Source organism: Lithobates pipiens, unplaced genomic scaffold, assembly GCF_037356315.1.
Source record: "Lithobates pipiens isolate NorthernLeopardFrog02 unplaced genomic scaffold, aLitPip1_a1.2 Scaffold_16, whole genome shotgun sequence".
Taxonomy (NCBI): Eukaryota; Metazoa; Chordata; class Amphibia; order Anura; family Ranidae; genus Lithobates; species Lithobates pipiens.
This window is the reverse complement of record NW_027507748.1, coordinates 155,828,219-155,852,238: the sequence shown is the minus strand read 5'-3', so window position 1 is coordinate 155,852,238 and position 24,020 is coordinate 155,828,219. Positions and strand designations below refer to the sequence as shown.

General features: G+C 44.2%; 1 protein-coding gene across 11 annotated transcripts in view; it reads right to left on the bottom strand.

The window, feature by feature from the left end:
- Window positions 1-24,020, bottom strand: part of TSPOAP1 (TSPO associated protein 1) — a 376,947-nt gene that overhangs the window by 166,360 nt on the left and 186,567 nt on the right. For all 11 annotated transcript variants that reach the window (XM_077480674.1, XM_077480675.1, XM_077480679.1 and 8 more), the window contains one exon: window positions 7,176-7,259. In XM_077480674.1, the coding sequence (XP_077336800.1) occupies window positions 7,176-7,259 (84 nt within the window). The remainder of the gene's footprint in view (window positions 1-7,175; window positions 7,260-24,020) is intronic.

The window sequence follows — 24,020 nt, the reverse complement described above, 5'->3', positions numbered from 1 at the left end:
TTAGGGTAGAGGAGAGACCTGGGGCCTTATAGTCCACAGATGTGTCCATAAAGAGGACCTGTCATGCCTTATTTCTATCACAAGGGATATTTACATTTCTTATAATAGGAATAAAAGTGATCCAAAAAAGAACATTTACATAAAAAAAAAAAAAAAAAAAAAAAAGGACAATGTAAAAATAAAACATAATTAATGAAAATGTTTTTTAACCACTTAAGGACCGCCGTATTACCATTGTACGTCATCACAATGGCACAGGCAGGCACAAGCACGTAGATGTACGTGCCTGCCTGCCAGCGGGTGGGGGGTCCGATCGGACCCCCTCCCGCTGGATACGGCGGTCCGTTTCCCTCCAGGAGCGATCCGTGATGAGGGGATGGCCGTTGGTTTCTGGCCACCCCCTCTGGATCGCTCCTGACCAATGACGTACTTCCTCCCACTGTGTATTGTTTACACAGGAAGGAGGAAGTGATGTCATTCTCCTCGGGGCGGTCTTTTTGACCGGACTACGAGGAGAAGACACAAAGTAAGTGCACCAAAACACTACACTGACACATAGGTACACAAACCCCCCCCCCCCCCCGATTTTGCCAGTGTCACTAAGCGATCGTTTTTTCTGATCGCTGCATTAGTGTCACTAGTGTCGTTAGGTAGCTAGTTATTTTTTTAGGTTCACCGCCAGGTTTTTATAGCGTTAGGTACCCCCATATACTACCCAATAATGGTTTTAACCCCCTGATTGCCCCTAGTTAACCCTTTCACCAGCGATCACAGTATAAGTGTCACTGGTGACGCTGGTTAGCCAGTTAGCTATTTAGGTTCCCCGTCAGGTTTTTATATAGCGCCAGGGACCCCCATATACTACCTAATAAAAATTTGAACCCCCTGATTGCCCCTAGTTAACCCTTTCACCACTGATCACCGTATAAGTGTTACAGGTGACTCTGGTTAGTTTGCTTTTTATAGCATCGGGGCACCCACCATTTATTACCCAATAAAGGTTTAACCCCCTGATCACTCGGCGGGTGATATCAATTAGGTTTTAGGGTCAGGGTCTGCGTCGCCCCAGGCAGCGCTAGGTTAGTGCCAGTACCGCTAACACCCACACGCAAAGCATAAACCTCCTGTAGTGGTATAGAATCTGAACAGATCAATATCTGATCTGATCAGATCTATACTAGCGTCCCCAGCAGTTCAGGGTTCCAAAAAAAACGCATTGTTAGCGGGATCAGCCCAGATACCTGCTAGCACCTGCGTTTTGCCCCTCTGCCCAGCCCACCCAAGTGCAGTATCGATCGATCACTGTCACTTACAAAACACTAAACACATAACTGCAGCGATCGCAGAGTCAGGCCTGATCCCTGCGATCGCTAACAGTTTTTTTGGTATCATTTTATATTTAAATCCGGAAGGCAGTGCTTGGTTTTTGGGGTCCCGTACGTGGCTAGGCTCCCAAAAAGTCCCCCACATGTGGTATCCCCGTACTCGGGAGAAGCAGCAGAATTTATTTTGGGGTGTAATTTGACTTATGCCCATAGCATGTGTGAGCAATATATCATTTAGTGAAAACTTTGTGCAAAAAAAAAAAAAGTTTGTAATATTCCTGCAACTTGCAAGATATAAAATATTCCATGGACTCAACATGCCTCTCAGTAAATAGCTTGGTGTGTCTACTTTTGGGGTGCAATTTCACATATAACCATGGCATGTGTGAGCAATATATCATTTAGTGACAACTTTTTGTAAAAAAAAAAATTTTTTTTATTTTTTGTCATTATTCAATCCCTTGGGACAAAAAAAAAAATATTCAATGGTCTCAACATGGCCCTCAGCAAATAGCTTGGGGTGTCTACTTTCCAAAATGGGGTCATTTGGGGGGGTTTTGTGCCATCTTGGCATTTTATGGCCTTCAAAACTGTGATAGGTAGTGATAGGTAGTGAGGAGTAAAATAAAAAATGTATGCCCTTAGAAATCCTGAAGGCGGTGCTTGGATTTCGGGGTCCCATACGCGGCTAGGCTCCCAAAAAGTCCCACACATGTGGTATCCCTGTACTCAGGAGAAGCAGCAGAATGTATTTTGGGGTGTCATTTCACATATGCCCATAGCATGTGTGAGCAATATATCATTTAGTGACAACTTTGTGCAAAAAAAAAAAAAGTTTGTAATATTCCCGCAACTTGTGGCAAAATATAAAATATTCCATGGACTCAACATGCCTCTCAGTAAATAGCTTGGGGTGTCTACTTTCCAAAATGGGGTCATTTTGGGGTTTTTTGTGCTATTTTGGCATTTTATGGCCTTCGAAACTGTGATAGGTAGTGAGGAGTCAAATCAAAAATTTGCACCCTTAGAAATCCTGAAGGTGGTGATTGGTTTTCGGGGTGCCGTGCGCGACTAGACTCCCAAAAAGTCCCACACATGTGGTATCCCCATACTCGGGAGAAGTAGCGGAATATATTTTGGGGTGCAATTCCACATATAACCATGGCATGTGTGAGCAATATATCATTTAGTGACAACTTTTTGTAAAATTTTTTTTTTTTTTGTCATTATTCAATCCCTTAGGACAAAAAAAAAATATTCAATGGGCTCAACATACCCATCAGCAATTTCCTTGGGGTGTCTACTTTCCAAAATGGGGTCATTTGGGGGGGAGGGGGGTTTGTACTGCCCTGCCATTTTAGCACCTCAAGAAATGAGATAGGCAGTCATAAATTAAAAGCTGTGTAAATTCCAGAAAATGTACTCTAGTTTGTAGACGCTATAACTTTTGTACAAACCAAAAAATATACGCTTATTGACATTTTTTTTACTAAAGACATGTGGCTGAATAAATTTTGCCCTCAATGTATGACTAAAATTTAGTTTATTCGATTTTTCTCAGAACAAAAAGAAGAAAATATATATTTTTTTAAAAATTTTCACTCTTTTTCCATTTATATCGCAAAAAATAAAAATCGCAGAGGCAATCAAATACCATCAAAAGAAAGTTCTATTTGTGGGAAGAAAAGGACGCAAATTTCGTTTGGGTGCAATATTGCATGACTGCGCAATTACCAGTTAAATCAGCGCAGTGCGAAATTGGAAAAAGACCTCTGGTCCTTAAGGTGTTTATTGGTCCGGGGCTGAAGTGGTTAAAGCATCTCTCCGTGCAGAAGCGAATTCATACATATGTTACGCCGGCATAGGTAAACGGTGTTCACACCACACATGTGAGGTATTGCTGCAAATGTTATAGTGAGAGCAATAATTGTAGCACTAACTAACTAGTTTAGTCCTCTAATGCTAAACTGACAACCTGTAAACATGTTTAGAGCATTGTCTATGGAGATTTTTAAGTACCGCAATTTGGCGCTATTCCACGAGTGCGAGTGTGAATTTTTAAGTGTGAGATTATGGGTATCTATTTACTCAGCGCAAAATCATCTTTTATCTTTTTCTAAAAAATTGCAATAACCACCATTTCATTCTTTAGGGCCTCTGCTTAACAAATATATTCAATGTTTTGGGGTTCTGAGCAATTTACTAGCACAAAATTATGATTTTTACACCTAGGAGAGAAGTGTCAGAATTGGCCTGGATGGCAAGTTGTTAAATTTTACCCATACTACCTTAACCAGTTAACAACCGACCCATAGCCGAATGACGGCTACAGGGCAGTTGCTTAACTCTGGGAGGCCGTCATATGACGTCCTCCCAGAATTCCGCTCTCGTGTGCCCCCTGGGGCGCGCACTCAAGAGCATCCGTGACCGGATCACGGTAAGCAGCCGCTCATTGCGGCCGTTTAGCACGAGGTCGCTCCGTCAAATGACGGTTCTTCCCTCCCCTCTCTGTACCGCTGGGTACAGTGAGAGGGGGAGAGATCGGTGTCAGCAGCGCTGTGGGCTGGATTTGCAGTGCCCACAGCGCTGCTCACCGACAATTAACCCCGCAATGCCCTGCCAATACTCTGCAATACCCAGCGATGCCCTGCCAATAGTCTGCAATACCCTGCGATGCCCTGCCAATAGTCTGCAATACCCTGCGATGCCCTGCCAATACCCTGCCAACACCGCCCTGCAATAGCCTGCCAACACCACCCTGCAATAGCCTGCCAACACCACCCTGCAATAGCCTGCCAACACCACCCTGCAATAGCCTGCCAACACCACCCTGCAATAGCCTGCCAACACCACCCTGCAATACTCTGCAATAGCCTGCCAATACTCTGCAATAGCCTGCCAATACTCTGCAATAGCCTGCCAATACTCTGCAATAGCCTGCCAATACTCTGCAATAGCCTGCCAATACTCTGCAATAGCCTGCCAATACTCTGCCATAAATTGCAATACCCGGTGATACTCGGCCATGCTCGGCCATATTCGGCCATGCTCAGCCATGCTCGGCCATGCTCAGCCATGCTCAGCCATGCTCGGCCATGCTCAGCCATGCTCAGCCATGCTCGGCCATGCTCGGCCATGCTCGGCCATGCTCGGCCATGCTCGGCCATGCTCGGCCATGCTCAGCCATACTCGGCCATGCTCAGCCATACTCGGCCATGCTCAGCCATACTCGGCCATGCTCAGCCATACTCGGCCATGCTCAGCCATACTCGGCCATGCTCAGCCATACTCGGCCATGCTCAGCCATACTCGGCCATGCTCAGCCATACTCGGCCATGCTCAGCCATACTCGGCCATGCTCAGCCATACTCGGCCATGCTCAGCCATACTCGGCCATGCTCAGCCATACTCTGATACCCTGCAATACCCAGCCATACTCTGTGATACCCTGCAATACCCAGCCATACTCGGTGATACCCTGCAATACCCAGCCATAGTCGGTGATACCTAGCCATACCCGGTGATACTCTGCAAAACCCAGCCATACTCTGCCATGCTCAGCCATACTCAGTGATACCCTGCAATACCCAGCCATAGTTGGTAATACCCAGCCATACCATACCTGGTGATACTCTGCAATACCCAGCCATACTCGGCCATGCTCGGACATGCTCGGCCATGCTCAGCCATGCTTGGTTGTACTCAGCCTCTGTATGTGGCCAGACTGTGGAAGTCTCACACATGTGTTATCGCCGTACTCAGGAGGAGTAGGAGAATCTATTTTGGGGTGTTATTTTGGGTATGTACATGCTATTTGTTAGAAATATTGTATAAATGTAGCTACAGGCATCATTCAGATATCAGCTTTTTCAGCCGGCGATTCCCTACACCATAAGAATGATCATTGCGGCTGTTCCACTGCTTGATCGTTCTTACTGGAGGCGAGAGTGGACGCCCCCCTCTCCTGCCGCCCTCTGGTGCTTCTACCGACTCGCCATTATAATCAAAGCCAGAATCTTTTTTTTTTTCAGTCTTCCCAGCCTAGAGGTGAGATGTGGGGTCTTATTGACCTAGACCTCCTCTGTAACTTAAAACATGTAACCAGTAAAAAAAATGTAAAGCGTCGCCTATGGGGATTTTAAAGTAGTGACGTCTGGCGCCATTCCACGAGCGTGTGCAATTTTGAAGGGTGGCATGTTAGGTATTCTCTTTACTCGGCGTAACTTCATCTTTCACATTATGCAAAAACATTGGGCTAACTTTACTGTTTTGTTTTTTTTAAAGCACAAAACTTTTTTTTTTTTAAAAAAAACACATTTGAAAAATTGCTGTGCAAATACCATGCGAGATACAACGACCACCATTGTATTCTCTAGGGTCTTTGCTAAAAAAACATATATAATGTTTTAGGGTTCTATGCAAATAAATGATAATTTTTACATGTAAGAGAGAAATGTCCGAATTGGCCTGGGTGCTCCAGAACGCCTGATGGTGCTCCCTGCATGTTGGGCCTCTGTATGTGGCCATGCTGTGTAAAAGTTGGTATCGCCATACTCGGGAGTAATAGCAGAATGTGTTTTGGGGTGTAATTTGTGGTATGCATATGCTGTGTGTGAGAAATAACCTGATAATATGACAATTTTGTGAAAAAAAAAGGAAAAAAAAAAAATCTTGATTTTGCAAAGAATTGTGGGAAAAAAAAGACAACTTCAAAAAAACTCACCATGCCTCTTACTAAATACCTTGGCATGTGTTCTTTCCAAAAAGGGGTCATTTGGGGGGTATTTGTACATTTCTGGCATGTTAGGGTCTCAAGAAATGAGTACATCAGGTGTGATAAATTTTCAGATATTGGCACCATAGCTTGTGGACTCTATAACTTTTTAAAAGACCAAATATCCACCAATTTGTACTTATTTTTACCAAAGATATGTAGTAGTATAAATTTTGGCCAAAATTTATGAAGAAAAATTACTAATCTGCCAAATTTTATAACAGAAACAAAGAAAAATTCATTTTTTTTTACTGAATTTTCAGTCTTTTTTCTTTTATAGCACAAAAAAAAAAAAAAACCAGCGGTGATTAAATACCACCAAAAGAAAGCTCTATTTGTGTGAAAAAAAAGAGGACAAAAATTTCATGTGGGTACAGAGCACCAAAAGCTGAAAATTGGTCTGGGTATTAAGGGTGTTTAAGCGCCCAGTGGTCAAGTGGTTAAAGCCTAGTACATACATTGGGGGTTATTTACAAAAGACAAATCCACTTTGCACTGCAAGTGCACTTGGAAGTACAGACGCTGTAAATCCGAGGGGGACATGCAAGGAAAATAAACAGCATTTTAGCTTGCACGATTGGATGAAAAAATCAGCAGAGCTTCCCCTCATTTCAGGTCTAACCCTTAGATTTACAGTGATTGCACTTCCAAAATGGATTTGCCTTTTGAGTTCAACCCAGGAGTTGAACGAAAAACAAAACAAAAAAACAAACAAAAAACAGTCCGCTCCGGTCAGAGCTGCTGTACTAATGATCCAAAGTTAGTACAGCAATCTCCCCCCGCTGAGCTGTTGTGTTCTGACAGGGGGAAAGCCCCTGCAACACTCAGATCAGTGCTCTCAGCCATTGGCTGAGAGGGAGAAGGCCCCCTGAACACTCTGATTAGTGCTCTCAAGCATTGGCTGAGAGCGTTGATTGGGAGCTGGGCATGCTCGTCCGTTTCAGACTGTCTGCCATACACACGGGTTGAATTGAACCGGTCTGTTGCATGGCATTCGGCCCATGTGTACGGGGCCTTAAGGGATAGCACATTCACTAAAGAAAATGTCAAGTATAAATAACAGTCATTTTTCTTACCAATTCTTCACATCTCTTCTGCTTCTTCTTTACCTCTTGTTCTAAGATTTCACATTCTTTCCGCTTTCTTCTTAGTTCAACTTCCTTAAAAAAAAAACAAAGAAATAAAAATGTGTTTATGTATGCAAAGTACCCTGATCAGTTTTAAACTATTGTCAATATGTAGCCAAAAAAACTGACATAAGACGACATTATGCCATATGACCTTTCAGGTGGTGACAAGCAACTACTACAACCTACTTCTGCCAACTTCTGTTAATACATTTCCAGATATCTCTTGCTCTCAAAATTTGTCTAGCGCTTACATGTCACAAGGACCAATTTATCTCACTAGCCACTCTGGACAGGCTTTTGAAATTATCCTGTAAATAGCAATTTAATATGGAGTAACAAAAACTGAGTGCCACTTAAAAGCTTGCCGGACAAAGTAAAGTGGCATTAAACTCACACAGTCCTTTTCTGTATTCTGCAAAAATCCTGGTTGATCCTGATGTTTACCATTTCTCCCAACCCCCCTGTCTGTGCCTCCTCTGCAACCTAAGATTGTGTAGACCAGCTGTAGCCACCTCTACTGAGCATATCCCCATTTCAGTTCCCTTTTAAGCTGTTAATTTCCTATTTTCTCATATCTTTGTAGTACACATGACTATAGAGTCCCACTCCCTCCCTCCTCCATGGCCACTAAACAACTACACACAATGGGGGCTGGATATTACATGATGATTGAAGAAAGCATCATCTCCCTGTAATTCTTTGCACATAAAACAATAGACACAGACAGGAGGGGCATGAAACAGGCTGTTATTGCCAGAACCTCCCCCTAGATAGCCCACACCTATTTATTTTTTTCAAAAATAATAAATATTTGAGTTCAAAATTGTATGATGAGTTAAAACATTTACTTGATATTTTTTTTGTTTTTGAACATGTGGCCAGCAGCAGAGGCTTCTCCCACCAATGTTTCCCTGCAGATAGGCTGGGAAACAGCTGTATATCAATAATTTAAAAAGGTCCTTCGAATTTTATTAAAATTCATACAGTGCCATCATCCACAGAGAAGGGATGGTGTAAATTAAACAGCGTGTGTTTAGTATCACTAAAAAAAATTCTAGTATTAAACCAAACTAGGATTACACCAAAAGCATGCTGGCCAGAGTCAGAAGATCTGAAATCAGAACAAACCCCTCAAAACAAAAAAAAAAGCAGAAGTAAATAAAGATTTTACAGTTATAGTAACAAATATAAACAAATTGAAACCCCAAAATGTATTCACCAAGAGCGCCTATCTGGGGAGAAACTAGGTTTGATAACTACCAGTATAGAACCAAACATGCAAGACACCATTTATCATAATAACAGAAGTGAACACAAAAATACACAAGTGTTTCTAAAATTGTGCACTAATCACCTATATTTTATTGCTATGTATTCCTATTAGGGAGATTCATGCTTTTTATTTGCCCTTGTGACCATTATCACAGAAAGTGAAATTATAAAGTATATTATTATGTATTATGCTATAAAGTATATAGTGAAAAAAATTAAATCTGCAAAAAACTGAAACTGAAAATAAATTCTATCCTGAACCATTAGATTTGAAATCATTAGGTTTTAGTTAGACCCCTTTCACACTGAGGCCCTTTTCAGGCGCTTTTGGGCTAAAAACAGCACCTGTAAAGCACCTAAAAAATGTCTCCCCTGCAGTCTTGGTGTGAAAGCCAGAGGGTTTAACACTGAGGCAATGCGCTGTCAGGACATTAAAAAAAATCCTGCAAGCAGCACCTTTGGAGCTGTGAAGGAGCGGTGTATACATTGCTCCTAATCTGCTCCTGCCTATTGAAATGAATGGGCACCGCTGCCGAACTGCCAAAGAGTGCTTTGTGGGTCATTTTAATCCTTTTTCGGCCGCTAGCGGATATTAAAAGTGTCCTGTTATCGGGCGAAAAACCCCCGCAAAAAAGATGGTAAAGCACCTCTAAAAATAGTGGCGCTTTACTGCCGACGCCCCAGTGTGAAAGGGTCCTTAACCACTTCCCACCCGGCCAATGCATATATACGGCCGGGTGGGAGCAGTCTACTCATGATAGGACGTTCAGGAACGTCCTTCAGGAGTAGCGGGATCGCGCGCGCGCCCGCGCAGCGGCGCGATCCCGATGTGCTCGTGTCACCCGGACACGGCACATCTCAGATCGGCAGGAGGGCTCTGTGATTGGCCCTCCTGATCACATGACGGCCGTGTCCAATCACGGCCGTCATGTGATGTAAACAAACAGCCGGTTGCTAGGCAATCGGCTCTCCTCTCCTCACACGGAAGTCACCGCTGAGGAGAGGAGAGCAGAACGCTGCAGCCGGCTGATGATCAGTGAGTATGGGCTGCTTTTTACAGCTTTTTACTCACTGATCATCAGTGTAGTGTAAACACACAACACACCACACAGTACAAACACAGTCCCCACATATGTCCCCAAAACACACATGTCCCCAAAACATACATGTCCCCAAATAATAAAAACACATGTCCCTAATAATAAAAACACATGTCCCCCACATATGTCCCACTAAAATCACATGTCCCAATGATTATCTGCACACATATGTACGTGATCACCTGCACACATATGTACATGATCATTTGCGTACATATGTCCGTGATCACACAAACCAATTATTATACACTTAACGGTATTTTTTTTTTTTTTTACCAAAAACATGTAGCAGAATACATTTTGGCTTACATTTATGACAAAATTTGATTTTATTGGATTTCTTTTCAAATAGAAAAAAGAAAATATTGTTTCGTGAATAGTCGTGAATAAATAACACCAAAATAAAGCTCTATTTGTGCGAACAAAATGATAACAATTTCATTTGGGTACAGTGTAGCATGACCGCGCAATTGTCACTGAAAGCGCTAGAGCGCTGAAAGCTGAAAATTGGGCTGGGAAGGAAGGGGGTGAAAGTGCCCTGTATTGTAGTGGTTAAAGAATAACTAAGAGAAAATATTTTTTTAAAGTTTTGGATAGAGTAGAAATGGATTAGAACACCTATCAGGTTTTTAGTTCTGTCTGTGCTCCTGTTAGGAAGAGGCACCCTCTCTGACTATCCTGATTACTACAATCATTGAGTGGATGTGAAAAAAAAAAAAAAAAACAATAATTTGAGTGGGCCCCAGAACAGGAATAATCGGGACATCTTCCAATGGGCACACTAGTTCTAGTGACTTTGTTGACTACCAGGAATTTCCCCTCACTTCCCATTATGGCTATGTGACTGGAAGTGAATGGGAAATCTCCCCATTGGGTCACAGTTGGTATATATAAAAAAAAAAACAAAAAAAAAAAAACTTGACAAGGGTTATAATCCTTCCGTACTCTATCCAAGATTAAGGCTGGGTTCACACTGCTGCGGGGGGAGATCCGGATGTGATTCGCACCGCAAATCACATCCGATCTCCGTAGCGATGCGAGTTCAGCCATACAGATAGTATGGCTGAATTCGCAGCGCTCCCGCAGCAAACTCGCACGGGACCCTTTTTTGGGTCCGCAACAGAATCGGATCGCATGGGGGTTCACACCATGCGATCCGATTCCTGTGCGAGTCGGCAGATCGCACTGCGATATGCCGACGGATCTGGGGGTGTCATTAACATAACATTGACACTCCCAGCCATCCGCATAGGGCAGTGTGAACTGCCGGCGGGAGGTGTGCGATGCGGGTAAACGCCGCGGATTCGCGGCGTTCCCGCATCGCTATAGTGTGAACCCGGCCTAAAAAATGTTTTGCCTTCAGTTCTACTCGAAATGTGTTTTTAAATCTCAGAGGACACCTGCAATAGTTATTCGGAACTTAGGGTTCAGTGATAAATATTTTACACAAGCAGTGCATCCGAATGTTTACAGTGCCTTGAAAAAGTATTCATACCCCTTGAAATTTTCCACATTTTGTCATGTTACAACCAAAAAATGTAAATGTATTTTATTGGGATTTTATGTGATAGACCAACACAAAGTGGCACATAATTCTGAGGTGGAAGGAAATCATAATTGGTTTTCAAATTTCTTTTTTTTACAAATAAATGCGTGGCATGCATTTGTATTCAGCCCCCTTTACTCTGATTCCCCTAGCTAAAATCTAGTGGAACCAATTACCTTCAGAAGTCACCTAATTAGCAAATAGAATCCATCTGTGTGTAATTTAATCTCCGTATAAATCAGCGGTGGCCCGTCCATAAGGGGCTCAACCCCCTAATCTCTATGCGGTTGCCCCTAATCTCCACCCAAGGTGCCGGACACCTAGAGTTCTGCAGGGGTTTTTTTTTTGTTTACGAAGCACATGATTAGAACTGGAGGCTCTAATTGTCTTCAAAAATCAACATTCGCTATAGTCTTCCTGCTTCTTCTCCTGGCCAATCAGGACAGGAAGCTAGTCCTGAGACCGGATTGGCAGTGAGGATAAGCGACCGGATTGGCTGGGAGAAGAAGCCAGGAAAGCCGCCCGTGACCGGAATGGGATAAGTGCAGGGCTTGGGGCCTTGTAAGCAGGGATGGCAAGCAGGTGAGCAGGGCTGGCGAGCGGGCAGGCAGGAGGGTGAGGTGCTGGGATTGTTTGCTGCCTCCCCCAGAAGATAGAGAACCAGCAACCTCTTGTATAAATACAGCTGTTCTGCAAAGCCTTCAGAAGTTTGTTAGAGAACCTTAGTGAACAAACAGCATCATGAAGGCCAAGGAACTGACAAGTCAGGGATAAAGTTGTGGAGAAGTTTAAAGGAGGGTTAAGTTATAAAAACAGAGATTCCCTTGAGAAAGTCACGTAACCTGTGACGCAACGCGTTGGTAGTAGGAGCCAGTGACGTCACCCCAGTGTTCGAAATGGCACGGAGGTGAAGTGAGTAGGAGCAAGGCTATAAGCCTACGAGCCTGACCATTAACATACACTTGGTTGAAGCTGGGTATATGTGAGTGAATTCTTTGCGCTTACATACACACATGATCACCAATAAAAGCGGGGATCGGGGCAAAGTCAAAGCTTTTCCTTGTGTATCCACGGTGGTAATGAAGTATACAACATTATCCTTGCCCGGCCGGCAGATGATCACTTTATCTGCATAAATGTGTCTCTAATAGCTCCAATGTAGAAGGCATCTGTTAAAAAGATCATCCATTATTGAAGAATAACCTGTCTTCCTGAAAGGTTTTGGCACTTTTAAATAGTCCCAAACAGCCTCACTGTACCAACTCTCTCAGATTTCCTGCTTCCTGCATGATCTCTTTGGAGACATAGGGACATTCCTGTCCATATTCCATGGCCACCCGTTTGTTTAGCAACCGTTGTGATCGGGCAAGCCTTGGCAGAGATCTGGTGCTTCCTAATCCAGGAGATTAGGACAGGTAATTTCTTTGATCCAAACAAACTGGAACGTTTGGTCAAAGTCTCGCTAGCAACTACAGGTGTTACCACACAAGGTGATGTACTCCGAGCCCCCATGGCTATCCAATCAAATTAAAGGCCAAAGCAACATCATCGCTATTTGCCCACAGCATCTCCTAGGACAAGGTTTCAAATGGGTCATCTCCGGAGATACCCTAGAGGGAGTCTATCTCAGAATCCCGTAACTCCTCTGCGGGCACATATCTACAAACAGTCCTCTTATGTACATTTTCCCCAGATCTCTCACTCGGTCCTGTCGTGGATTCCTAGGGAATGGTTTCTTTCTCTGGATCTGGTTCAGGTAGTCTCTGAGGTATGCCTCGGCCGCAGGAGGCTTTTACGTATCCCACCTTCTTTTGGGTAGGTGCAGCAAAGTGGGTAGTGGTGGAAATGACAGCGGTAGTGGTGTCCGCTGTTAGTTCTCTGATGGCAGTAACAGCCCCATGTACCTCAGGAACACTTGGTACTCCCCACAGTGTAGACATTGGACAAATGGATGGGGGTTTGCGACCAGTCCCTCGCACCTGCTGCATAGCATACCCAAGGCCTCAACATCTCCTGTCGTGTACAGTATGAAACGCCCCTGTGGTTTCAGGCGAATTCCATTGTCCATTAACAAAGTTCCAGGCAGCCTAACGCTTGTAGTGGTACCCATAAGGAACATCCTGGGCCTATTTTAAGGAGAATTATGTATTGAATTAAGGTTGATAGTAGCGCACCAATTGTTCACAATTGTTTACATTTATTACTTCATTTACAGTGTGAGAGCATTTTTATTATTGGTTGCAGCTGTAATCATTTAGGTATCTTTTTTAAGTAATTTATCCAAAGTTTGAATCACATCAGCGCTTTAGTATTTATTAATTTAAAATTTGATAAAACGCCTTCCTTTTTATGGTTTGTTCAGTTACGTGGTTATCTCTCCCTTATGTTGTTAATCAAACTATTCATAGTGGTCTCCATGGAAATAAAAAAAATTGTGTAGCCCTTGAACATGAATGATTACAGAAAAGCTCATACCAATAGCCAATTCAGCGTGAGAAAGGGGTCTTTTTAGGAATAGACAAGGAAAAAAGGGAACCATCTATGAACTAATAATTTGGAATACTGTCCCCTTAGATTTACAGTATATATTAACAGATATGCCTCGCAAGTGATTTATGATTCTTTCCTGTGATTTGGCAAAAATGTAGTTAACATCTGCAATCACATTCACAAGAGCTGTGGTATTTTCCCATCAATACTTACAAACCACAAGGAAGCTCAAGGGAAACTTTAGCAGCAAAAAAAAAAAAAAATCAATTAACCTCATTACTAATTTAAACAGTAGGTATTCTGTTTAGCTTGTGATCAAGTCATATGATGATGAATGGTTATTGTTTGCATTTATATTTCACACTGTCACAAATGTCAACCAAAAGCTAACCTTCCCAGATTAATGTTGTACTGTCAGAACACCAGATACCCATTGAGGAGGCACAGCGGAAGAGGACTATGAATTTTTTCTATGGTACAGATTTTTTATTTCCTACACAATGGTTGTGTTTTAAGCAACGACAAAACTACACTTATTATACAGGATTTATATAGTGCAAATAGTTTGCACAGCCCTTTACAATAAAAGAGACAGTACCGTTACAACACAGTTCAACACAATAGGGTTGGGGGGCCTTCTCATGACAGCTTTCAATCTAATAGGGAGGGGCAAGTGGTACACAAGGCAACAATTGTGAGGGATGAGCTGATGGAAGAATTAAAAAGGTGGGATAGGCTTCCCTGAAGAGATGAGTTTTGAGGGATCGCCTAAAGGTGGACAGAGTAGGAGATACCTGTAGCTGGACAGATTAAGGTAGGAAGTTCCAGAGGATATGAGAGACTCTGGAGAAGTCCTTGAGGTGAGCATGGAAGGATGAGACAAGAGAGGTAGAGAGCAGGAGGTCTTCAGAGCAGTGGAGAGGACAGTTTTGGGTGACACAGACAAGCTTGGCAATGTAGCTTGGTGCCGAGTTGTGGATGGCTTTGTAAATTGTTGTTAGTATGTTGAATTTTACTCGTTGGATGATTGGAAGCCAGTGGAGGGACTGTCAGACAGGTGTGGTGGACATTGAGCAGTTGGTCAGGTAGATGAGCCTGGCAGCAGCATTAATGATGGACTGAAGGGGATAGCCTGTGCAGAGGTAGACTGCTGAGAAGAGAGCTGCAATAGTCAAGGCAAGAGATAAACTGGGAATGAATGGGTAGCTTGGTGGTTCCATTGCTTAAAGGATAAGTTCCCCTTTGGTATCATGTAACATACTCAGTGATCCGCTACCTCTGTGTGACAGTAGTACAGGGAGAAGTCCCCCGTATCAGCTGTAACTTTTGGAGCGCGACCGTGTGGAGTACCATGAATGAACTACAAGTAGCGGCATCCTTTGCAGCTGTCAGCTTGTAGTTCTCAACAAACTACCACGGCGCTGTTGAGTGCGGTGGTGGTTCACCGATTCATTCTGTCAGTGTGAAACTGCCTGCCCTTACGAAGTAAGGGCAGCCAGCTTACACCTGCAATCGGCAGGAGATCGGCATGGCATCAGCAATCTGCTGAAAGCTGGTACAATGCTTTCCAGGCTCCTGAAAAAAAAAATTGTAAATGAACATTTTTTTTTAACCTGCAAAAAAATTGTGCATTTATTTATTTTAACGGTGAACTTATCCTTTCATTTTCGCTTGTTTAGCTTGTGAGCTGAATGAAAGAAATTTAAAAGTGTATGGCTAGCTTTACTTGCAAGGTTTTTCCTCTCTCTAAATTTTGTATTCACTTGCAAAGTGACTTGCTAGAAAATTGGAATACTCCATGAACTGTCAAGTTCCCTAGCACAGCCCCAGTTCCCCTTGTAGGAATATACTGTATGTCAGACCTGTGTATATCAGACAAGTACCGTATTTATTGGCGTATAACGCGCATTTTTCCCCCCTTAAAATCAGGGGAAAATCGTGGGTGCGTGTTATACGCCGATCCCTGCCAACATACAGAAAGCAGAGTGTATTTGGCTAGACTCAATTTTCTGTATGTCGACAGTGCTCGCTCATCTCCACTCACAGTCAGCGGAGATGGGAGGGACTATGAGAGGAGCTGAGTCTAGCCGAGTACACTCATCTTTCTGTATGTCGGCGGCATTCACTCATCTCCGCTCAGTCAGCGGAGATCAGCGCCAATTTTAAATAATCAGTGGGTGCAAAGAGACTGGCAAGGCTGCAAAGGCACTGGGCAAGGCTGCAGATGGACACTGGGCAAGGCTGCAATGATGGACAAGACTGCAATGATGGACACTGGGCAAGACTGCAAGGATTGACAAGTCTGCTGATGGACACCGATAAGGCAGCATTGATGGGCATTTTAACCACTTGCCGACCAGCGCACGACAATGTACGTCGACAGAATGGCACGGGCAGGCAAATGGGTGTACATGTACGTCCCTTTAAATTTGCCGCCCTGCCACCGGGAGCGCGCCGCCGGCGGCGCGCTCCCGCACCGGTCGGGACCCCCGTGAGTCCGGTCGCGGGACCCGTGGACTCGATCGCCGCGGGCATCCCCGCGATCGTCTCACGGAGCGGCCGAATGGAGAAGTGCCGTTGTAAACAACATTTCTCCATTCTGCCTAGCAACTAGTGACGCTGATCTCTGCTCCATGTGATTGGAGCAGAGATCAGTGTTCACTAAATGAAAGCCCAACCCCCCCACAGTTAGTAACACACCCCTAGGAACACTTAACCCCTACACTGCCACCCACTGGTTAACCCCTTCACTGCCAGTGTCATTTACACAGGAATCACTGCATTTATATAGCAGTGATTACTGTATAAATGACAATGGTCCCAAAAATGTGTCAAAAATGTCCGATGGGTCCCCCACAATGTCGCAGTCACAATAAAAATCGCTGATCGCCGCCATTACTAGTAAAAAAAAAAATAATTAATAAAAATGCTATAAAACTATCCCTATTTTGTAAACGCTATAACTTTTGCGCAAACCAATAATTGCTTATTGCGATTTTTTTTACCAAAAATATGTAGAAGAATACGTATCGGCCTAAACTGAGGGAAAAAAATGTTTTTTTATATATTTTTGGGGGATATTTTATTATAACAAAAAGTAAAAAATAATGCGTTTTTTTCAAAATTGTCGCTCTATTTTTGTTTATAGCGCAAAAAAATAAAAACCGCAGGGGTGATCAAATACCACCAAAAGAAAGCTCTATTTGTGGGGAAAAAGGGCAGCAAATTGAGCAGCAAGTAAAATGCAGGTCCCTGTCAAATGTGGCAGAGGAGGGGGGGAGGAGGCAGACAAGCGTAATGTCCCCTTTTGGGTTGAGCTCCACTTTAACTTTTGTAGATCTGCACCTAAATGATGGAGCCTCATGCACCAGGGCTAAACGCAGTGTGCAGGAGGCCTTACAATAAACATTGTACAGCTTCTTAACACACTTCAAAGGAATACTGTTTAGACAGCAGTTATCAGTGCATCTCTAGTAGATGGTATGAAGAAACAAGATAAATATGGCCTTAAAGTATCTGGGCAAGAGTCCATCCTCTGTAAGTCAGTGTCTCTCAGTGGGCGAGGATGGAAAGAAAAGATTATAAAAATTTAGGAACAGAAAACTAAGATTTGACTATATATATTTACTCTGATACCCATCATCATTTTCATGTATGCTCTGGGTCAAGTCTTTCAATAAAGCCGCTCTCTCTGAGAAAGTTGATGGTTGGTTGTCTTGGTATGGGAATGAAGTAATATTTTAAACTGTTTGTCCAGTCATACTTTATGCACAACACCCCTCTGTCTCCTGTCACTTTTGAACCTTCTTATTAGCTGGCAACGTCTAAGTTTCAGTCTGTGCTGGTCCAGCTAATTCATCCCTTTCTTTATCTCCCTACATAACCTTTTATGCAGCTGCTGGGGGAGGTGCATAGAGAAATAATATAGATTGTCACTGGAGTGACAGCTCTGAGTCTACCGAGACTGCTGAAATCACATTTAAAATGACAGCACCCAGCAGGAGTCTAAGGATTTTGTCTTGTGACTTTTACAGGTAAATAGCATGCAGCAAATATAATACATACACATAAAATCCTAGAGGAAGTTTGTTGTTGAAATGAATGGTCTGTCAACAGGCTCTACACATTTTAAGAATGGCTGGCTGGCTGGATATACAGTCACCTTCCAACAAGTCACACAAACATTGCTGTCTGGAGGAGGTATGGGAAAGGATATAGCAGACAGTTCCAGAGACCATTCCAGTGGTGCCTTTTCTCAGTGGAAACATTAATCAGACAAGATTTTCCAACCTGTCCTATTTATTCCCCAAGAGTGGTCATAAAGGGCTTTGAGGGCAAGTCAAAGAGTTTAGAATGAAGCCTAATATTGCCATACTATATGTGAATGCCAATAAACATGTTTCATCAACTGGCTTTTTTCGTAGAATTTTTAGGCCTTATCTAGATTTTTTTTTTCCTGAATGCACGTTTGGTAAATAGCAAACAGGAATGCAACTTTTAGGAGAACTCCCATATTTCAAGAATCACCTCTTATTTCATCTTAAAAACAACCTGCACCTCACACTTTGTGCAGCATACACAGACTAGAGTTTTAAAACAACAAAAGGCTGTAAACAGCTGTGCGGCACAGAAAATCAGCTATGACTCAGTGTGACAATAGCTGTAACATCCATCTAAAAAGGTGGAAAACATGGCATGCCGATTTTCTCCTTAATAAGTGACACCAGCAGTGTCTGCCTGCACAGCTCTCACGCCTCACACTCCTCTCTGCATTAATAAAAAAACATACCAGGTTGGTAGAGGTGACCTTACAAATTACCAAGCTCTCAAAGATATTCCACCCTGGGCATAGATGAAAAAAACTGCCACCTTCTAGTGTCTATGGACAGCTTTATTCAATAAAATTAGGCAAGGGCTAAAGCATTAAGTGCAAAAGACAGTACAAAAATCTATCATAACCCCAACGTTACTAGTTTTACTGTGCTAAGCTTCTGATACTGTATATTGGATAAGGCTGTAAATGTGTGTATGCTTTATACCCAGCAAAAAATTTTTTGTCTTACCATAAAATCTGTTTCATGAGCGTACAGCACAACAAAATCAGCACAAGAGACATACAGTAACTTACAGTTAGTAGGAAGTGTGCCTTGTGTTGTGCAGATTCCTGTTCTTTTAGTTCAACTTCTTCTGTCCCGACTCCAGTGGTTAATATAACTAAGGGGCTGTCATTGGCTCATCAAGAGAGCCCAAATATGCCTTCCTTTCCACCCAACTGTTCCAATCAATAGCTTATATGAATGAAACACGATCTCCGAATAGAGAGGATTGATAGCCCTGTCCACTCCATTCATAGATCATAGAATGAAACAAAACAGTTTTGTCTGGTTGGGGGTTTTAAGTGAGCCCTGACTGGCAACCTTAAAAGCCACAGACACAGGCAACAGTATATTGTGTTAAATAGTACTGAAATTATATCTTAACCACTTGAGTCTCCAGCACCGCTTTAAACAGCGATGGGACAGTACCATTTCTGGGAAGTGCTGAACTTCTGGTTGTCTATGACAGTGCTATGTGCAGGAGTTGAACCACTCACCTCCTTGTCTTGTGATGCTTTCAGAGCATGTGACAAGTAGTAATGACTCTTTGCTACAATGTTGCTCTACATAAAGATGGACTAAGCTAGAAGAAGATTGTCAAGTCCCTGAAACTGAGCTGCAGTATGGTGGCCAAGACCATATATCGATTTAACAGAACATGTTCCACTGAGAACAGGCCTCATCATAGTTGACCAAAGAAGTTAAAGTGGTTGTAAACCCTTACAAACCACTTTGACCTACAGGTAAGCCTAGATTAAGGCTTACCTGTAGGTCCAAGCAATATCTCCTAAACCTATATGGTTTAGGAGATATTTGCCTGAAAACAGGCACCGCTGTCTACGGCGCATGCGCCGTAGACAGCGGCGCGCAGGCACACTGAACGCGGCAGTTCCAAGAATGGAGCTGCCGCATTTTTCGACTCCCGTGCGCATGCGCGGGAGTGACGTCATCGCGGCTTCGCCGAATGACAGCGGCGGAGCTGCGAGACGCCACCAGCAAGATGGATGCGGCGGACTACAGGGGACAGCGGCGACTTCGCTGGCTCCTGTGTCAGGTAAGTGACACATAATGGGCTACTATGCGATGCATAGTAGTCCATTATGCTTTACCTTTGCAGGGAAAAAAAGAGGAAGTAAACTCATCAGGGTTTACTTCCTCTTTAAGTGCACGTGCTTAGCGTCATATCCAGAGGTTATCTTTGGTAAAGAGACGCATGATTACTGGAACCGTGTCCTGTGGTCTGATGAGACCAAGATAAACGTATTTGGTTCAGTTGCATGTGTGGGGGCAACCAGGTGAGGAGTACAAAGGCAGGTGTGTTTTGCCTACAGTCAAACATGGTGGTGGGAGTGTCATGGTCTGGGGCTGCATGAGTGCTGCCGGCACTGGGGGGTACAGTTCATCGAGGGAACCATGAATGCAAACATGTACTGTGACATACTGAAGCAGAGCATGATCCATCCCTTCAGAGACTGGGCTGCAGGGCAGTATTCCAACATGATAACAACCCCAAACACACCTCCAAGACTACCACTGCCTTGCTAAAGAAGCTGAGGGTAAAGGTGATGGACTGGCCAATCATGTCTCTGGACTTAAACCCTATTGAGCATCTGTGGGACATCCTCAAAGGAGTGCAAGGTCCCTAACATCCACCAGCTCTGTGTTGTAGTCATGGAGGAGTGGTAGAGGACTCCAGTGGCAACCTGTAAAGCTCTGGTGAACTCCAAAATAATGGTGGCCACACAAAATATTGACACTTTAAGCCCAATTTGAACATTTTCACTTAGGGGTGTACTCACTTTTGTTGCCAGTGGTTTAGACATTAATGGTTGTGTGGGACAACCAATTTACACTGTTATACAAGCTGTACACTCACTACTTTACATTGTAGCAGTGTGTCATATGAAAAGATATAATAAAAATAGTTAGAAAAATGTGAGGGGTGTACTCACTTTTGTGAGTAAGTGTGTGTGTAAATAAAAATAGGATTTTTGTACTCAAAGAAATCCTTTTCTCTGTAATTCACAGACCGTCACAGCTCCTCTCTTAGACCATTGGGTTGGATACCTTTCCCTTTAGAAGACACTAGGCAAAGTTGTAACACAACACTCAGAACTTTCAGTTCCACACAGGAGGCGGTCCCCTAGGTATCAACCCTTCACCCTGCCTTGCAGTAATCAGTACGTCAACAAGCAGTATAACAAAGATAAAAGGAGGGGCGGGTGCTGTGTCGGTCGGTGAAAAACAGAGAAAAGGATTTTACGGTGAGTACAAAATATCCTATTTTATCTTATATTCACTGTACCCACAAAACAAAAGTGCGTGGAAACCGCCACCACAAAACCAGGGTACCCTCAACAGGAGTGACTATCCACAACCGCACAAAAAAACTGCGGAAGTAATGCAACAGCGCATTCTTAAATTACTGTGTTTTTATCGAAAAGCCAGGAAAAATGAAAAAATATTGCATATTCAATTGCAACTAGACAGCCGCCTGCAAAAACTTTGTAGCCAAACAGGCATCAGCCGATGCACTGACGTCTACCTTGTAGTACTTGGTAAACGTGTGGACAGACGCTTGGTGTCGGAAGACCCAAGATGTTACGATTGCCCTTGTGGAATGGGCCATAACCGGAAAGAGGGGCACCTGCCACTTTAAGGCGTAGGCTTGAACTACATCTGTCTGATCCACCTGGAAATGGTGGCCGATGAGACCGCCATGGCTTTCTTGGACCAGCTACCGAGTCTGACTTCCGAAAGGGAGCAGTGGTAGACAAATACACTTCAGAGCCCGAACCACATCCAGAGCGTGAAGGGCCAGCTCCTTAGGGTGTTTCGGCCTAGAACAGAGAGATGGTAACACAATGTCCTCATTACTGTGAAAAGCCAAGACCACCTTCGGTAGAAAGGACGGTTGCGAGCGCAACGCCACCTTATCCTATGGTTAACCAGATAAGGCGACTTGCAAGACAAGGCCGCCAGTTCTGAAAACCTCCTGGCCGAGGTGATGGCCACTAGAAAGACCACTTTCTGGGAAAGAGTCAACAGGGGAAACTCCCTGATATTTTCAAGCAGAAGGTTTTGAAGCGCCAATAACACCAGGTTCAAATCCCATGGGGGTAACGGTGGACGCACCGAAGGGACTACAGGACGAACCCCCTTGAACAAAGGTACTCACTATGAGTGAGACGCCAGGGGTCGCTGAAAAAAAGACAGCCAAAGCTGAAAATTTTGCCCCTTAATAGTGCTTAACACCATTTTCTTGTCTACTCCTTGCTGAAAAAACAGCAGGATCCTGGATATGAAGAAAGGAGCGTGGATGCCAACCTTTCGTCGCACACATGGAGATGTAGGCCATCCAGGAACGATGATATATCTTCCGAGAATAAAAAATTGTGTGCTCTCAACATAGTTGGGATCACCGAGTCGGACAGACCCAGGTTCCTCAACACCTGGCTCTCAATAGCCATGCCGTTAAAGCCAGCGATGGTAAAGCAGGATGGAGAATCAGACCTTGAGACAGAAGGTCCTCTCGTAATGGCAGTCGCCAGGAGCGTCTACCACCAGACGCACCAGGTCTGCGTACCAGGGACGCTGAGTCCAATCTGGGAACACCAGTATTACTGGGATCCCCTTAGCTTCCACTCTGATCAGATGTGGTAACTTCAGTGGAGGAAAGGCATAGATCAGCTGGTACTGATCCTACGGAGCCACCAGCGCATCTGACGCATCTGCCCACAGACCTCTTATCCTGGACACGAATCTTGGCACCCTCCAATTGAGACGGGGGGCCAGAAGATCCACGTATGGTCTGCCCCACCTCAGGCACAGTAACCTGAATATCTCCGGATGCAACGCCCATACTCCTGGGTCCAGCATCTGGCGACTCAGATAGTCTGCTTGCCAGTTCTTCACTCTGGGAATGTAAATGGCCGACAAAACCAGTACATGTCGCTCTGCCTACCTAAGTATGTGAGCGACTCCCGTGCCACGGCTGAGCTACTTGTCCCCTTTTGGTGATTGGCGTATGCCACTGCAGTGGCGTTCTGACTGGATCCTGATCGGACGTCCTTGCAGCCTCATTGAACACGTGGAGATGCACAGCCTGATCGCTCTCAATTCGAGCAGATTGATCGGCAACTCAGATTCTTTCGTCGACCAGAGGCCCTGAGCCGACTGAACCCCCATTACTCCACCCCAGCAGAAAAGGCTGGCGTCCTGTGTGATCACTGTACAATTTTAGGAGGAGGAACGACTTTCCGGCCTGAATAACCAGGGACCTCAGCCACCAGATCAGTGATTGACTGACTGGCTCACCTGAATCTGACGATCCAGGGACAACTGAGATCTGTCCCATTTTGATAAGATCTCTTTCTGCAGGACTCTGGTGTAGAACTGGGAAAACGGTACAGCCCGAAAGGGGGCCACCATGAGCTCCAGGACTTGCATGCAAAAGCAAAGCGAGGATCATCTGCGGTTCATCCGCAGTTTTACCACAGATCTAAGTCTGCAGCTTGTCTGAAGGGAGAAAAACTCTCACTTCCATTGAGTCTAGCAGCAAGCCTAGGTACTCCAAACGCTGAGTCAGTACAATCACCAAGTTTTTTAGGTTCAACAGCCACCCAAATTCTCGCAGAGTCTGCATGGTGATCGCCACATCCTCCTCTAAATCTGAGGCGGAAGATGCTCTGAGGAGGAGGTCGTCTAGATATCGCACGATTGCGACCCCACGTTCCCGTAGCAACGCCAAACCCAGAGCCAAAACCTGGTAAACACTCAGGGGGCTGATGCCAGACCAAAAGGGAGAGCCAAAAACTGTTAGTGGGTTTCCCCGACTGCAAATCGCAGAAACTTCTGCTGTCACAGGCATATGGGTATGTGCAGGTACGCATCCTGGAAGTCCAGGACACCAGGGAGTACCCTTGATGGAGTGCAGCAACTACTGATTCCATTCTGAACCTCTGCACTTTAACAAAGTGATAGAGGGCTTTTAGGTCCAAGATTGGACGTACCCCTTCCTTCTTGGGAACTACATGCATATTTGAGTAGAATCCTTGGAAACGTTCCGATCCGGAACTGGTACAACCACCCTGCGACTCAGTAGGTCCCTTACTGCCCCCAAGAGGGCCTCCCGGCGAGTCGGGGATACAGGTATGCTGGAAAGGCAAAATCTGTTTGGTGACAGAGAGAAACGCTATCTTGTAGCCTAAGGAAATCAGATCGCAGGGCCATTGGTCAAAAACGGAGGGGACCACCGGGCTGCAAACTCCCGAAGGCGACCTCCCAC